Source organism: Cinclus cinclus, chromosome 13 (assembly GCF_963662255.1).
Source record: "Cinclus cinclus chromosome 13, bCinCin1.1, whole genome shotgun sequence".
In the NCBI taxonomy this organism is placed as follows: Eukaryota; Metazoa; Chordata; class Aves; order Passeriformes; family Cinclidae; genus Cinclus; species Cinclus cinclus.
In genome coordinates this window covers 20,685,077-20,703,388 of record NC_085058.1, presented here as the reverse complement: position 1 = coordinate 20,703,388, position 18,312 = coordinate 20,685,077, and the positions used below count along the sequence as shown (strand labels likewise).

The following is an 18,312-nucleotide window of genomic DNA, read 5'->3' as shown; positions in this document are numbered from 1 at the left end:
CGAAGTTTGTAACTCCCAATTATTTTTTCGTCGCTCGCTGGGGTCTCTAACGCTAAGAAGTTTGCACTGCTCTAGGTGGATGCAAAGCAATTCTCCACTGACAATATCCAAGCTGTGCCAATCCTCAGCTCCCAAGAGCATTCCCAAGTGCCTCCCTCAGTTTCTGGCACGCAGCACAGCTGATCCACACAGCTTCCAAGGAAGGGGATTAGTGACAACTAAAAGGAGAGTGCAATAATTCCATTTGTGTGCAGCCCCTTGCCATCATTCCCGGGTTAAAGGAAACTTCTTCCCGCTCCATCTCTGCGCCTCTCCCGTGGGAGCCGCGTGTCCTGCTTGGGGTGGGGCTTTGCTTTCTGCTAATTAGCATCTTCATTAACACCCAGCCCTTTGGTGCCTCCCAGCGCGATCCAATGAATCAGACTGGTACAACTGGTCACCTGTTTCACTTCTCCAGGAACTGGGAAAAACACTTCCCAAACCAGTGAAACCAGTCATCCCCAGTGTGCATCCACTGGGCAGGAAGGAGCCAGAAAATCAACTCCGGGGCCTGGCTTTTATTGAAAAATATATTTCAGTGCTTGGCAGGGGCTTGTTCATCATCAGAAGGGCCGGAATGATGATTTCCCTGCAGAATTTTGGATTCCTGATAAATGCAACGCCTAAACCCCGCTGACGCGACGGGCTGCCCTCAGCTTCTGCATGGAAGCACGAGACACCCGGAACGTCTTGTAGTCAATCCCAGAAAAAGCCCATTCCTAACAATCCTTGTTGGATAGATCTGGGAGCAAAGCAGCAAATTCAGCACCACCAGGGAGGGTTCTGCAATCTCCCAGGCACTGCAGGAGGAAGACCCAACCCAGAATTTACATTTGGAATCTCTGAATTTGACCACAAACGCTCCCAACCCTTCAAACTGTGCAAGGTATTCCGTCTCAAACGCTGCTCTCGTTTTTTTAACGCGTGAATTCTCCAACCTGAAGTGCCAAGATTAGAAAGGTGCTACACCCTGGCTTTAGCAAAACCAGCCCCAAACCTCCCACCACCTTCTCAAAGCTCCAGCACCTGCAAGAGAACTTCACTGCCCAGGTGTCCACGGGAGGTTTTTCCCTCCCCTGAAACTGCTCCTGGTATTTAGGAGCCCTAAATGAGATGATTCATGTCTTTGATGAGGTTTGCAGCAGCCACGCTGAAGCCACGTTTGCCACAAGATTTCTGCTGTGCTGAACCACAGCTCTGGAACCTCGCTGCAAATCCTTGCACAAACCCTTTGGACAGAACTGGAGTTCTTTTAGGTTTTTGGTTTGTTTGTTTTTTTTTTCCCCTGAATACCCCAAGAACCTTCTTCACACTTAACTCTGCGACTGTCATAAAGCTACTAATGAGAACAGACGAGGTACTTGGTAAAAAATGAAGTTGTCTTAAAAGAACAAGGCATTTCAGCTCCAATCTGAAGTGCTGACAGCTGAAAGGGAAACAAATAGATTTGAAACATGGAAAACCACTATTTATAATGCTTGACAAACACTTCTTCAACAGAATGAGTAGTTCCAGCTGAAGGGTTTTGTGCCATCACCATTAAAAGTCACTTCCTGAGCAGCCAGAACCTCTCAGAGCTTCGCCCTGCTCTTGTTTTCTAATAAACCCAAGGGCTCAGCCTGCAGAGAGCACAGGAGAATTAAGAAATAACTGAGGGCAAGGGAGAAGCTCCTGCTCCACGCCGGATGATTTCCATTTTTAAAAGGTGAAGTTGAGCTGGAATGAGCACACAGAAAAGCAGGGCTCATGCTGGAGCCAGACTGTGAGACCAAAACAAACAAAATTCCCACATCCTCCCCTCCCCGGCACATTCCTGGCCCAGGAGGACGAGAACAATTTCGTTTGCAGCGCTCAGGGCACCGACACAGCCATCCCTAAAAAACAGCGATAAAGCCACGTGGGTTTATTGTACTTTGGTGATTTATGGATAAATCTTTTCATCCACAGGGAAGGGAAGCCGTGCCTTAAACCACCTTGCACAGGGCGGATTGAGTTCCCTGGGAAGCCGAGCTGGGAAAAGTCTCCTGCAACATGAACAGGAAAATTCCTCTCCCTTCTTCCATCCCAGCTGTGTTTTAGAGGATCCAACCCCTCTCCACGCTCCGATCCGTGCTATCCTGCCCCTGGAACAGCCGGGGGAACAACCCACGTGCTGCCAAACGCACCAAGAAAATCCAGGAAAAACTCCCAATTTCTCCCATTTTCTCTGCCACGTCTCACCCCGTCACAAGCCCAGCTCCTCCCCGGCTCAGCCGCAGCAGCAGAAGACACCGTGAGCTGCTGCTTCGGGAAATGTTTTGGATTTTCTTTCCTGCTGCCTGCAGCAAGCTGAGTAAAAAAAGCTCGCTGGCACCTGCCAGGTACAAAGAACTGCCCCCACCTCTGGCTGCTGAGCAGAACTCCCGAAACATTCCGACCTCTCCATCCCGACAGCAAATAAAGGAACCAAACGACAACAAAAAGACGAACTGAGCAGAAATAAAAGGATGTGCGCAGCTCCCGAGGACTGGGGGCACAGAAATCCCCCACGCTGCAATTCCAGGGTGTGCTGGTTGGTTTTGGGGTTTTGGTTTTGTTTTTTTTTTGTGGGAATATTCAATGGATGTGACCTAGCTCTGAAAAGGTCGAGCTTTTGGGATTTGGTTTGTAACAACTCCCGGAGTCAAACCCGCACAGGTATGGGGCATTCTGGCACTGAGGGAACGCTCAAAATTCAGCAAGAGGATGAGGATGATGAGGAGCTTTCTTCAGCGAGTGAAAGGTGGGAGAAACGTTGTGGGAACGCAGCGCCGGGGCTGGCGGCACCCCCTGCCCTGGGCACGAGCAGAGGGCCTGCCTCACATGGGGACCGCTCACCACAGCCTTCCCCAAGGGAATCTGCCCCAAACCAATCCCAATCCCAATCCTAATTCCCATCCCAATCCAAATACCAAACCCAATCCCCATCCCAATCCCAAACCTAATCCAAATCCCAATCCAAATACTAATCCCAATCCCAATCCTAATCCCAATCCCCATCCAAATACCAAACCCAATCCCAATAACAATCCCCATCCAAATACCAAACCCAATCCCCATCCCAATCCCAAACCTAACCCAAATCCCAATCCAAATCCTAATCCTAATCCAAATCCCAATCCCAATCCCAATTCCCATCCCAATTCCCATCCCAATCCCAATCACAATCCCCATCCAAATACCAAACCCAATCCCCATCCCAATCCCAAACCTAATCCCAATCCCAATACAAATCCTAATACAAATCCCAATCCTAATCCTAATCCCAAAACCAATCCCATCCCAAAACCAACCCCCATCCCAATCCCCATCTCCATCCCAATCCCCATCCCAAACCCCATCCAAATCCCAATCTCCCAATCCCAATCCCCATCCCAATTCCAATCCTAATACCAACTCCAATCCCAATTCCCCAATCCCAATCCTTCAATCCCAATGCCCCCAATCCCAATCCTAATACCAGCTCCAATCCCAATTCTAATCCCCATCCCAATCCCCCAATCCAAATCCCAATCCCCCAATCCCCATCCCCCAATCCCAATCCCCCAATCCCCCAATCCCCATCCCCCAATCCCAATCCCCCAATCCCAATCCCAATCCCCCAATCCCAATCCTAATACCAGCTCCAATCCCAATTCTAATCCCCATCCCAATCCCCCAATCCCAATCCCAATCCCAATCCCCCAATCCCAATCCCCCAATCCCAATCCCCCAATCCCCATCCCCCAATCCCCATCCCCCAATCCCCATCCCCCAATCCCCATCCCCCAATCCCCATCCCCCAATCCCCCAATCCCAATCCCCCAATCCCAATCCCAACATTTCTCCAGCATGTGGGAAAGAGGCCTGTGATATTTTCCCCCCGCACCTCTCTCTGTTCTCGATGTTTTCTGTATTTTCCTGCGTAATCCCAAGGATCTGATGTCATTCCTGGGGCTGCTGGAGCATCCCAAATTCCTGTGTGTTGAGGGAAACGCTCTGAACTAACCCACGTGGAAATAAGAATTCCCACCGAGCAGGTGTGGAAAAAACCAAAAAATAATTGAAATATATGACAATAATCCATTGTGATTCTCCTCATTTTCTCTGGTGATCGCCCACAGGAAAAAGGGATGTTCCACCTTGCAGCTCTTTTCCAAAAAAAAAAAAAAAATCACATTTGTTTTTTAAAAAAAAAAACCCTAACAGGGATGAAAACAGTTTTAGGCAAGGATCATTTACTGGGATTTCCTGTGCACCAGCAAGAGCAGAGATGAAATCTTGGCTTTCCACACAATCCCAGTGGCTGCACCCAAGCCAAGGTTCCCAAACTGGGCACATTCCCAGCCCAGGGAATTCCAAGCCCAGTTCAACAGGCCACAGCAGTTTCAGGAGTTGCAGCTCGTCCCCAGGAGCGAGGAAAATGGGGAGATGAGCTTCAAAAATAACAATTAATAAACAAATAAACAAACAAATAAATAAACAAATAAATAAAATAAATAAGCAAGCAAATAAATAAAATAAATAAACAAACAAACAAATAGATAAATAAATAAATAATCAAAAAAGAAGAAATTAAAAATAAAAAATTTAAAAATTAAAAAGTAAAAAATAAAAATGATAAAAATAAATAATAAAAATAAAATAAAATTAAAATAAAATAAAATTAAATTAAATTAAAATAAAATAAAGATAAAATAAAGATAAAATAAAACAAAACAAAATAAAAATAAAAATAAAACAAAAAATAAAATAAAAATAAAATAAAAATAAAATAAAAATAAAATAAAATAACAAATAAAATAAAAATAAAACTAAAATAAAAATAAAATAAAGATAAAATGAAACAAATCAAAATGAAAATAAAAATAAAATAAAACAAAAAATAAAATAAAAATAAAATAAAACAAAAAATAAAATAAAACTAAAATAAAAATAAAATGAAACAAAAATAAAATAAAATAAAAACAAAATAAAGATAAAACAAAACAAAATAAAAATAAAAATAAAATAAAATAAAAATAAAATAAAACAAAATAAAAAATAAAATAAAAATAAAAATAAAAATAAAATAAAATAAAACAAAATAAAATAAAAAAATGAAAATAAAACAAAAAATAAAACAAAATAAAAATAAAATAAAGATAAAATAAAATAAAACAAAATAAAAATAAAATAAAAATAAAATTCTGATCCCCAAATTCCCTGAACCCCAAATCCAGTGTGTGACCATAAAAACCCCAAATCCAAAAAAATCGATTTATCCTCCCTTAAGGATCTAAAAACAATGAAATATCCACTTCAGAATGCACAATTCACCGAAAATAAAAGAAATATTCAGAGAAAATAAAAGAAATATTCACTGAAAATAAAAGAAATATTCACAGAACTCCCGGGGCGTTTGGGATTTGCTGACAGGATTTTCCTCCCTCCCCAGGCACATCAAAACTTTGGGTATTTCCTAAAAAATCTGAAAAGTTTGGTTATTTATTTCCTAAAACATCTGAAAACTTTGGTTATTTTTTTCCTAAAACATCTGAAAACTTTGGTTATTTTTTTCCTAAAAAAATCTGAAAACTTTGGTTATTTTTTTCCTAAAAAAATCTGAAAACTTTGGTTATTTTTTTCCTAAAAAAATCTGAAAACTTTGGTTATTTTTTTCCTAAAACATCTGAAAACTTTGGTTATTTTTTTCCTAAAACATCTGAAAACTTTGGTTATTTTTTTCCTAAAAAAATCTGAAAACTTTGGTTATTTATTTCCTAAAAAAATCTGAAAACTTTGGTTATTTTTTTCCTACAAAATCTAAAACCTTTTGCTTATTTCCTAAAAATCTGAACTATGTAAACTTTCAGATATGAGATAATACATTCAAATATATCCAAATTATTATTATTAATTTTTTTTTTTCCTGATTTGTCCCATTTTCAGCACAGGAGACAAAATCATCCCTGCCTGTTTCTCCTGCTCCGTGAAGAATGAAGAATTTAATTAAAAATTTAATTAATAAATTTGGCTACTGATCAGCAGGGTGAAGGGAGGGCATAATTAAATTTCTTTTTTTTTTTTTTTTTTTTTGGTCCCTGAGAAGTAACCAAAGGCTCTGTTAATGCCTGAGAAAAGGAAAAGGGCAAAACTCAGTGAGCAGCTCACGAGTCACACTGGAAAAGGGGGAAAAAAAAGAAAAATGAAAATCAGATTGGAATGTGACAAAATTGGTGCTTTCTTCTGGAATTGCAGGGAAATTGCCTTCAATAAATGAATTTTTCCTGTCCTCACAGAACTGCAATTTATTGGTTCTGTGATATAGGATTTGTATTTTTATCTCATACTGACATAGATTAAAGTGTTAAATTGGATTTAATGTCTGGAGAAATCATCCAAGGGGATTCAGGGATGGGAATTCAGGGCCAGGTGAAAATCCTGGCTCCCACTGTAATTTTATAGGGACAGGAGGTTTTCAATTTATTTCTTTATTTATTACAGGGTATAGGATTTGTATTTATTTCCCATACTGACACAGAATAAAGTGCTGAAATACATTTTATAATGACAGAATTCATCCAAAGGGATTCAGGGATGGGAATTCAGGGCCAGGTGAAAATCCTGGCTCCCACTGAAAACCTCCTGTCCCTATAAAATTACAATTTATTTATTTCTTCATTTATTACAAGGTAGAGGATTTGTATTTATATCTCATACTGACACAGAATAAAGTGCTGAAACACATTTTATAATGAGAGAATTCATCCAAGGGGATTCAGGGATGGGAATTCAGGGCCAGGTGAAAATCCTTTATTTAAAGCCAAATTTCAGCCACACCTTAAATTTCAAATTCATGAAAACCACTGCGAGTAAATTCCAAGCAGGGTCCTGCATTTACTGGGCTTCAGGCACAGGAATAAACCAGAACCCACAGAGCTGGGTAAGAAAATTCTGAGAGCAGAAATCAGAATTATCTGTGATTCAAACATTCCCTGAGTTCTCCAAGGTTCAGCCACAAAAATAAACCAGGATCCAAAGACCTGCCTGAGAAAATTCTGAGAGCAAAAACCAGAATTATTTGTGATTCAAACATTCCCTCACTAATCCAAGGTTTACCCTTGACAATAAACCAGGATGCACGGAGCTGGATAAGAAAATTCTGAGAGCAAAAATCAGAATTATTTGTGATTCAAACATTCCCTGAGTTCTCCAAGGTTTAACCATGAGAATAAACCAGGACCCAAAGACCTGCCTGAGAAAATTCTGAGAGCAGAAATCAGAATTATTTGTGATTCAAACATTCCCTCACTAATCCATGGTTCAGCCCCAGGAATAAACCAGGACCCAAAGAGCTGGGTAAGAAAATTCTGAGATCAGAAATCAGAATTATTTGTGATTCAAACATTCCCTGAGTTCTCCAAGGTTTAACCATGAGAATAAACCAGGATGCACGGAGCTGGATAAGAAAATTCTGAGAGCAAAAATCAGAATTATTTGTGATTCAAACATTCCCTCACTAATCCAAGGTTCAGCCCCAGGAATAAACCAGGATCCAAAGACCTGCCTGAGAAAATTCTGAGAGCAGAAATCAGAATTATCTGTGATTCAAACATTCCCTCACTAATCCAAGGTTTAACCATGAGAATAAACCAGAACCCACGGAGCTGGATAAGAAAATTCTGAGAGCAGAAATCAGAATTATTTGTGATTCAAACATTCCCTGAGTTTTCCAAGGTTCAGCCACAAAAATAAACCAGGATCCAAAGACCTGCCTGAGAAAATTCTGAGATCAGAAATCAGAATTATTTGTGATTCAAACATTCCCTGAGTTCTCCAAGGTTTAACCATGAGAATAAACCAGGACCCAAAGACCTGCCTGAGAAAATTCTGAGAGCAGAAATCAGAATTATCTGTGATTCAAACATTCCCTGAGTTTTCCAAGGTTCAGCCACAAAAATAAACCAGGACCCAAAGAGCTGGGTAAGAAAATTCTGAGAGCAGAAATCAGAATTATTTGTGATTCAAACATTCCCTGAGCTCTCCAAGGTTCAGCCCCAGGAATAAGCCAGGCCTTACTGAGGGCCTGCTGACAAAACAAGGAGTTTTCTGTGTTTCAGCACGGAGTTTTAGGCTTCCCTTTTGTGCCTCCCGAGCCACTCAGCAGGTGAAAAAACTACAGCTCTTACTGCAGGTGAGGATGTTTGCACTGGGTCATAATACTGCTCAGCCTCTATGGCAAAAGGAAAACTAAAAATAAAATTAAAAATAAAAATAATTACTAAAAACAAAAATAATGGCTAAAAATAATGGTTAAAAATGTATAACAAAAACATAAAAAAAATTAAAAATTAAAAAATAAAATTAAAATAATGACTAAAATAATGACTAAAGATAAAATAAAAATAAAAATGTAAAAACAAAAATAAAATTAAAAAATAAATATAAAAAATAAAAATGAAAATAAAAATGTAAAAATAAAAATAAATAAAAAATTAAAAATAAAAAATAAAAATAAAAAAATTTAAAATAAATAAATAAAAATTTTAAAATAAATAAATAAAAATAAAAATAAAAATAAAAATAAAAATAAAAATAAAAAAGAGAAATAAAAAATAAAATTAAAAAATAAAATTAAAAATAAAAATAAAAAATAAAAATAAAAAATAAAAATAAAAAATAAAAATAAAAATAAAAAATGAAAATAAAAAATAAAAATAAAAATGAAAATAAAAAAATAAAAATAAAAATAAAAATAAAAATGAAGATAAAAAATAAATAAAAATGAAAATAAAAAATAAAAATAAAAAGCCATAAATATAAAAAATAAAAATAAGTTTAAAAAAATAAATAAAAATTTAAAAATAAAAAATAAAAATTAAAAAAAATAAAATAAAATAAAAATAAAAATACAATAAAAATAAAAAATAAAAATAAAAAATTAAGATAAAAAATAAAAATGAAAATAAAAAATAAATAAAAATGAAAATTAAAAATAAAAATAAAAATGAAGACAAAAATAAAAATAAAAAATTAAAAAATAAAAATAAAAAATAAAAATAAAAATGAAGATAAAAATAAAAATAAAATATAAAAATATAAAATGAAAATAAAAAATAAAAATAAAAATAAGAAATACAAATAAAATAAAAAATATAAATAAAATAAAAAATATAAATAAGATAAAAATAAAAATAAAAATAAAAATGAAAATAAAAAATAAATAAAAATGAAAATAAAAAATCAAAATAAAAAATGAAGATAAAAATAAAAATAAACAATTAAAAAATAAAAATAAAAAATAAAAATAAAAAATAAAAAATGAAAATAAAAAATCAAAATAATTGAAAGTTAAAGGCATCAAGACATCATGGCGTAGGCCCAAAGAATGGAGTTCATCAATTACTGCTTAGCTGAAGCCGTTTTTGCCACACCTTGTGAGTGTCCTGTGAAACACCCAAGGCCCGTTTGAGCAGCCTGTGCAGCGCCCAGAACACGAGCACGGAGTGCCAGAACACGAGCACCGAGTGCCAGAACACGAGCACCGAGTGCAGCACACGAGCACCGAGTGCCAGAACACGAGCACCGAGTGCCAGAACACGAGCACCGAGTGCCAGAACACGAGCACCGAGTGCCAGAACACGAGCACCGAGTGCCGGAACACGAGCACCGAGTCCCAGCACACGAGCACCGAGTGCCAGAACACGAGCACCGAGTGCCAGAACACGAGCACCGAGTGCCGGAACACGAGCACCGAGTGCCAGAACACGAGCACCGAGTCCCAGCACACGAGCACCGAGTGCCAGAACACGAGCACCGAGTGCCAGAACACGAGCACCGAGTGCCAGAACACGAGCACCGAGTCCCAGCACACGAGCACCGAGTGCCAGAACACGAGCACCGAGTGCCAGCACACGAGCACCGAGTCCCAGCACACGAGCACCGAGTGCCAGAACACGAGCACCGAGTGCCAGAACACGAGCACCGAGTGCCGGAACACGAGCACCGAGTCCCAGAACACGAGCACCGAGTGCCAGAACACGAGCACCGAGTGCCAGAACACGAGCACCGAGTCCCAGCACACGAGCACCGAGTGCCAGAACACGAGCACCGAGTGCCGGAACACGAGCACCGAGTGCCGGAACACGAGCACCGAGTCCCAGCACACGAGCACCGAGTGCCAGCACACGAGCACCGAGTCCCAGCACACGAGCACCGAGTCCCAGCACACGAGCACCGAGTCCCAGCACATCTCTCTGCCTGGCCTGGGCGCAGCTTGGCATCGGCTCCGAGCCCTCCCCGCGCCCGGAACCAGCGCAGCCGCGCAGGCCCCGAGCAGCCCCTGGAAATCCCGGCTGCACGCTCCAGCCGAGCGTTCCTCCGGCACCGCGACTACAGAAATGATAAAGCCAAATCGGCTCCCGGAGCCCGAGCTGTGATTCCAATTTCTTGTGCCACCATCGGGGCTGAGCTGCTCCGACGGCAAACGGGGCAGGGAGGTTACCGCACTCACCTGAGCCCGCTCCTGCACTTCCAAAAATAAAACCCAGGATCAACATTTAAAGGATGGAGCATCCCCAGAATTTGTGGGGAAAGCAGAGGAGGCGGCTCGGAGCTGTCCAGAGCTCTGGGGTGACCTTTGTCACTGCTGGGCCCAGGATAAACACAGGTATGAAAATATCAAAGCGCACAAATCACGGGGAGGAATGACTGGGAAGGGAGCAGAGAGCAAATAAAATTAAAAAAAAAAAAAATCATTCTGGATTCTATAAATTGCTGCTTCACCCGAAGCTCCGAGCGTGGGTGGGTTTGGTGGTGTCATCGTTAAAGAAATGCATTAAATGATTATATAAATATCCACACACGAGAAGTGGAAATGTTCACAGCGTGGCACAAGCCCAGCACGACCTCCCTCATGAAGAAATAACAAAAGCCAAGAGTTTTCAACCTAAAAACGCAGGAGCTGGGGACAGCTCTGATCCAACGTGGAAAACCAAGAGCGGCACACAGAGATGGACCAAAAAAAAAAAAAAAAAAAAAAAATCAAATAACTCAAAAAAATTTCCACAAAACCCCACCAGCAGGGGCAGAAAACCTGAAATACAGAACAAAATGGGGTTTTAATGGCCCCAGAGAAACCTGGAGAGGTGGGAAATGGATTTGTGAGGCTCACGCAGCCCGCGGGACGCACGGGAGGTGCAGAACAGCGCGGGGAGGGCACGGCTCGCTCCCCCTGCCCTTCTCTTCCCCACTCGCTCATCCCCAGAGCTGCAGGACCCCCCTTCTGAAACAACCACGGGCAACCAAGAACCACTCCCAACACCTTCAAATTTCAGTTATTTCCTCCGAAAGCCAAGCGGCATCGAGGGCCTCAAATAAAAACGGCACCGCAGAACAGAAAAGAGTCAAATTTTAACGGCAGAGAGAGGCAAAAGTAGGAATTAACTACACAAAAGGCTGGGTGGACACCCTTTAGAAAAATATTATTTCAAATCCTTGGGATTCAAACCAACATTTCCGATACTCGGGAGAAAAATTTAAAAATAAATAAATAAATAAATAAATAGATGAGGGATGAATGTATCAAAAAATGACTTTTTACAGGATTGTCCTGCAGTTCAGATTAGAGGTTTTTACCTCCACCCAATTATCCCTTATTGCATTTGGCTTCTGCTTTTTGCAAAAAAAAAACAGGGGAAAAAAAGAAAAAAAAAAATACAGACTAGGGAGCTGCACCTAAGCTAAAGTGCCAAGAAAAACTCTGCTTGTTGCTATTTTCATCCTGTACTCTATTTTGCACACTAACTAATCATTTCTCCGTTTAGCATCTTGTATATCCCATTTTTTTTCAGCTGAATATCTTGTATATCCCATTTTTTTCAGCTGAGTATCTTCTATATCCCATTTTTTTCAGCTGAATATCTTGTATATCCCATTTTTTCAGCTGAATATCTTGTATATCCCATTTTTTCAGCTGAATATCTTGTATATCCCATTTTTTCAGCTGAATATCTTCTATATCCCATTTTTTTCAGCTGAATATCTTCTATATCCCATTTTTTCAGCTGAATATCTTGTATATCCCATTTTTTCAGCTGAATATCTTGTATATCCCATTTTTTTCAGCTGAATATCTTGTATATCCCATTTTTTTCAGCTGAATATCTTGTATATCCCATTTTTTTCAGCTGAATATCTTGTATATCCCATTTTTTCAGCTGAATATCTTCTATATCCCATTTTTTCAGCTGAATATCTTCTATATCCCATTTTTTTCAGCTGAATATCTTGTATATCCCATTTTTTCAGCTGAATATCTTCTATATCCCATTTTTTTCAGCTGAATATCTTGTATATCCCATTTTTTTCAGCTGAATATCTTGTATATCCCATTTTTTTCAGCTGAATATCTTGCATAAACCCATCTTGGAAAAGCCAGGCCTCTAAGTTCTGCCCAGCACAAATTTCTGAGAACATTTATCACGTGTTTGCACGCTCCACTGACTGTGACAACAAAAGATGCAACTTGAGGTGTTGCAGCCAAGCAAGGAGGAGACTGAGCTCAGTTTTTCATTGCTTTAGAACCACGGATTTCATGGGAGAGAGGGGAAAAATGGGAGAGCCTGGGATCTCAAAAATCTCAGTATTTTCAAAATGGACAATAATTTCATGCAGCCTCCTGGAGCAGAGCTGTGTGTCACCTTCACTGCTTATGACATTTCAATTTTTGGGAGCAATTTCCACTGGTTATCAGTGGGCAGTTTCAGGACCTACTTTTGCACAGTGAGGATTTCTACAACCAGAAACCCTCAGGAGTAAAAACTCCTCAAGAACAGCATCACTGTATGGAATAACCCGTCCAAATCCCATTCCCCCAAAAAAAATTCCTTGGCCAAGACGTGAGGAAGGATGACCTGGCAGGAGCTCTGGGAACGGGGCCGGTGGGAAGAAGGTTCTGGAACAACCTCCTGGCAACCTTCCAAGGTGTCCAGGAGGTCACCAAGGGAACAGCCAGGATCCTCCCACTGGAACACAGCACAGGCTGAAGGAAGAGGGTCAGCACGGAGATTTAAAAAATCCAAACCGACCCCGTTTTTGCCACGCAAACAGTTAATCCAAGGAACAGGCTGTCCACAGAGGTGGGGCCATCTCCAGCCCGGGAGGCTTCACACACCTGAGCGACCTGTCCTGAGCCCGCATTTCCCACAGTCCAGAACCACTGAACGATCCGTGGTCAGGATCAGGGGAACAAGAGGGCGTCACACAGAGAAACCCCACGGAAACCCCACTGAGAGCCCTGCTGAGCTCTGCTTTGAAGAACTCAGCGTGACCATTCACGTCCCGGCCGGAACCCGGCAAAGAGCACTCAAACACAAGAAGGACAAGGGACCAAAGTGTCCCCAGGGATAAGGGCATGCTCCAGCACCCGCCAGGGAAGAGCTGCTGGCCGTGTCACCCGGAGCAGGGCAGGGACTGAGCGCCCTTGCTCCCTGGGCTGCTGTCACATGTCCTTCCCGGAGCATCTCCTGCAGCCCAGCCCCGTTCACTCCCCGGTGTCCAGGCAGCCCAGTGCCGTCTGCTAACCCAAACACTGGAGTTCTCTGCAGAGCTTGTGCAGTGCCCGTGAGGTGAGCAGCACTTGTCTCCGTCCCTAAATCAACTCCACAGAGTCCTGGCTCTGCTGCAGAGCCCAGGGCTCCCTTCTCCCCAGGAAAAGGCTCTTCCTCATTAATTACCACGCCACTTCCCATATAAATCTCGTGTATATCATCTCCTATAGACGTGAAGGTCAAGCTCAGGCTGACCTCTGGTCTAATTGTAGCCTGGCTTTTCGTTTCTTTTGTTTCCCATATTCCAGACAAGCCCATAAGAGCCTCCCACTCTTCCCTAGCCTTGGGAATCCAACCTGCAGAGCTGAAGGGACACAACAGACCAGCAGAGACGTCCCCCAATCCCAAAAGGAAAAACAAGATGAAGGAAATTGCTGACCAGCTCCTGGATCAATACAGCTGCACCAGCCACAGGAGCCTCAGCCAAAGAGGGAGAAGGAAAAAAAAAAAAAAACCTGGAGCACAGCACAGGGAGGACAACAATATCTATTCAAAGAGGGAGAAGAAAAGGTTGGAAGCACAGCACAGGAAGGACAGTAACTCCCTGTTCACCTGGCTCCAGGGGGCTCTGCCTGCCACTGAAAATCTGCAAGGTCAGGACAAAAACTGGCCCCATCTCCTGCCCCATCCTCAGCTCCATATACTGTCTAAGGTTTAAAAACCTTCTAGTTTGTCTTGTAGCCCCCAAGGTTTAATTCACTTTGAAACAGCCACATTTTATGGCAGCGACTACGTTTGAAATGGCTTTGATAGCACTGAGTAAAATTACAGAAATAAGCAGTCTTTTGTAAGCTCCTTTCTCCTCCTCACCCCCCTCCCTAGCAAAAGCTTCTGCTTTTAAGAAAGGCATTTGTTTCCACGAACAGACTGCTATTGAAGGCACTACGTGCAATTTCTGCATCCTAAAATCCAATCACCTCCACTTGAAAAAGCACAAACCAACACTCTCAGCACTTACTGGTGCTGGACCAGTGACAGAACACAATCAATACCTGAGCTTCACCGCTAGGATTCCAAAATCCAGCTGCCCCAGCGGTCACTCCAAATGGCCGCTGCCCCTTTTCTCCCAGAACGGGACAAACTTTTGATTTGTGATTCTTGCAGGCACAATTCTGTTACTCAGAGGTGAACGGGGGCACCGCAGGCTGAGGCACACAAGACACACAAAGTTATTTACAGAGAGGTTTTCCACATAAAAGCCGTGTTTGCATTCTTCCCTGAAATCTGGGGTTTTCAAAAGGCTTTTACCACTTTTTATGGAGGATGATAAAGCTGATTTTTCCATCAGAAGGGCACCTGTAGAGCAAACGTTTCTACACTGGAAGCACAGGAGCAAAAGCAGAGAGGCATTTCTGACACAACTTCAGGTCTGGAGGTGAAATTCTTTCCTCGTGGAGCCAAGAGCCAAACACCAAACACCCCGTATAAGAGAAAAGCCCCGAGAGAGAAAATCCATTCTCCAGCCACAAACCCTCTGGGACACGGAGTGATCCAAAAATTAACCCTCCCCAAATGCTGATTCCCGAGGGACAATTGCTTCAAATTCAATTATTTCAGCAGAGCCCGATGCCACAGGGATGGAGAGCAGCAGCACAACTCAACCCAAGCTTTAGGATAAACAAAAATTCCAGAGCCCCTCCTCATCCTCAGCTTTAGGTTAAACAAGAATTCCAGGAGATGCTCCAGAGAATCAGACTGCTCCTCATTCCAAGCTTTAGGGTAAACAAGAATTCCAGGAGATGCTCCACAGGGTCAGACCCCAACTTACCCCAAGCTTTAGGGTAAAAAAGAATTCCAGAGCCCCTCCTCACCCCAAGCTTTAGGACAAACGAGGATTCCAGGAGATGGTCCGGAGGATCAGACCCCACCTCACCCTAAGCTTCAGGACAAACAAGAATTGCAGAGCCCCTCCCCACCCCAAGCTTTAGGACAAACAAGGACTGCAGGAGATGCTCCAGGGAAAAGGAGAGGCTGGGGGTATCTCAGAACAATTACAGGGAGCACTCAGCCTCAAGTGCCCCAAGTTCTGGTTTGGTTTTCACTCTAATGGCACTGAAGAGAGAACTGATGAGAGGCTGATTTCCCTGAGAAGAGGTTCCAGGAACTGCATCCCACCGTGCCAAGGCCATTAGTGACAAGTCTGCCCTCCCTGGGCTCTGGTGGATGCAGGACAGGATAAAAAAACCACAGCGCTCAGAGGCTCCATCCCTATCAATAACTTCCACATCAGAGGTACCTGAGCTGTCCACACCCTGCCCCACGGGATGTTTTCAACTATTTGTCTCAGTGTGCTTGATTCAGGAACATTCTCAGGCAGTCCTGAGCACTTCTCCTCCCTGCAGGAACATTCTTCTCATGCAATAAAGATAAATAAGGTGCATCTCCCACCTGCTTCTGACTGCAATTTCTAAACGCCTTCGTAAGCCAAAGAAAAATCATCTGTAAATCCACTAAAAGTAACTACTAGGAAATGCTGGTGCTGATGCCTTCCTCCTCCAATGATTTCACTTGCACAGAGCCACGGATCCTCCCAGGATGGGGAAGGTTTACCCACAAGTACACGGGCACTCTATTTATGTTGATTGGCAATAAAAAAAGGGTTATGGGTTGAGGATTTGACAGCCCAGCTGCCAATTCTGTCCCTCTGATATCTGCAACCCCAGCGTGGACGACCAAGAGCTCAAAAAAAGATACCCAGCCCAAAAATCAGTTAAAAATGCAATTCTGCTGACACACAGCAAATTACAGCATGAATTAATGTAATCCACGGGCTCAGGTAACAATGAAAAGTAGATTATATTTACTTTAATCTCAGCAACACACAACCTCAGCAATTTATGAAAGGATTAAGCGGAAAGAGCTCCTAATGCAGAAGTGCAAAGTTCTAACTGAACACTGAAATAGGTAGATGGTGTTTATTAAAATTAGGGATGCAATCCCACAGGCCCGTTTGTCCCTGTCACCCCAAAATTGCTTCCCTGGATTTCAGGGAGGGGTATTTCCCAACTGAAAACATTTCTAAAGTGGTTTGTTTTCCTCACCATTGTGTGGAAATGCTGCGATGAATTTTCATTCAAACTCTTGGCTCACTTTTTTTTTTTTTTTTTTTTTTTTTTTTTTTATTTTTAAAGTATAAATTATGTCTAACAAGAAACACACCAGGGATCTCTTCAATCCCCAAAGGCACTTTCTTAAAAGGAGAGAGAACAAAGGAGAAAACCTCCCAGCATGTGCTTTCCAAACCAGCTTCTTAGGACAGTATCAAGAATGACAATACTTGAACATAAGCTTTTCTTTTTCATTCTTTGATCCGTGGTTAATTGAATTGATTATTGCAAACTGTGTAATGATTTCCAAAATGCTGGAGTGGAAGGCGAACATCACAACAGTCTAATAACCAATTTAAAGAGATGTAAGAAATATTGAAGGAAAGATTTAATCACTCAAGTATACTCCTTCCAATTAGAAAGAGCTTTAAATAGTTTACCTTGAGATAAATTAGAGTCTGGGTGCAATTAGACAGGAATAGTAATTAAGATCAGGAAAATTCACATATGCCTCAGTCTATGGAGTGAGGGAGAACTCTGCAGAAGAACAAACTTTCCAGACACCTCATTTCAGCCCCAGAAAGGGAAACATACTGCTTCAATTTATCCAAACCTTCCCCAGAACCCAGGAATTCAGTAACCTCACAAGGCTGGGATCTGCAAAGTTATGTTTGATCTTATCTGATTCCCCCCCCCTCCAACAGAACAAACAATCCCAAACGGGGCCAAAAGGCTGAAAGGCTTGTGGTAAGAAAATACATTATGGGATAGGCAATTTCATGATTAAAACCCCAGGAAAAAATTGTGGCAAGCGAGACTGACCACTGTTCTTCTGGAGGGAGCAAGAACTTTAATTTTCCTTTGGCAATAGCACCCATCCTATCACATTCCCTAATTTCCACATGCGACGCTCCCCACACACAACCCCAGGGTTTCTTTGCACAGGAAGGCAACAAAGTTTTAGAAACTTGAGTAAGTTTTTCTGACAAACTTTTTCTGGCCAGGCAAGAGAGTCCCTGCCCAAGTATTAGACTTGATTTTAGTTTTTAAAGGTCGTTAAATGTGAAATCAATCTGCATTTGTTAATTAATCAGAGGAGAGCCATAAAAGGCTCTACCTAAGAAAGTGAAAAATAATTAAAGGAATTCACTGGTCATTCTTCAAACAGCAGAGTCTTAATCACAAACCCTCCCTTAGCTACCTTACAACTCCCCAAAAAAAACCCCAAAAACCTTAAAAGAACATTTTCTGGGGATTTACTCCTGCTTAAAAAACACCCAGTGTCCCCAGTCACGACGCCAGAGCTTTCCATGAGCCACATTTTTCTGAGGAGCACTCACCTCCTGCAGCACCTGAGAACCTGGAGAGCTGCAGGGTGACAGCCCCAACCACAAGCAGGAGGTTTCGTGCCCCCTCTCCTTCCTGACACAGCAGCACCTTTTTTTTTAATTCTGTACAGTCTAAAGATAAAAAAAAAAAAAAATCAGAACGTCCTGAGCTCTTCAAAGTACAAATTTATGAATTAATGACTTTTTTTTTTTTTTTTAAAGCAAACTGCCAGGCTCTCTCATTGCTACAGAAAAAAAAGCCCAACTTTTCAGAGTGCCATCCTCCAGTCCCTGCCTGCAATTCTGTAC

General features: G+C 41.6%; 1 protein-coding gene across 3 annotated transcripts in view; it reads right to left on the bottom strand.

The window, feature by feature from the left end:
- Nucleotides 1-18,312, bottom strand: part of PIAS1 (protein inhibitor of activated STAT 1) — a 57,679-nt gene that overhangs the window by 31,645 nt on the left and 7,722 nt on the right. The window contains exon 2 of one of the 3 annotated variants that reach the window (XM_062501188.1): nt 3,926-4,014. The exons of the other annotated variants lie outside the window; for them this stretch is intronic. Within the exon in view, the coding sequence (XP_062357172.1) occupies nt 3,926-4,014 (89 nt within the window). The remainder of the gene's footprint in view (nt 1-3,925; nt 4,015-18,312) is intronic. 3 annotated transcript variants of the gene reach the window in all.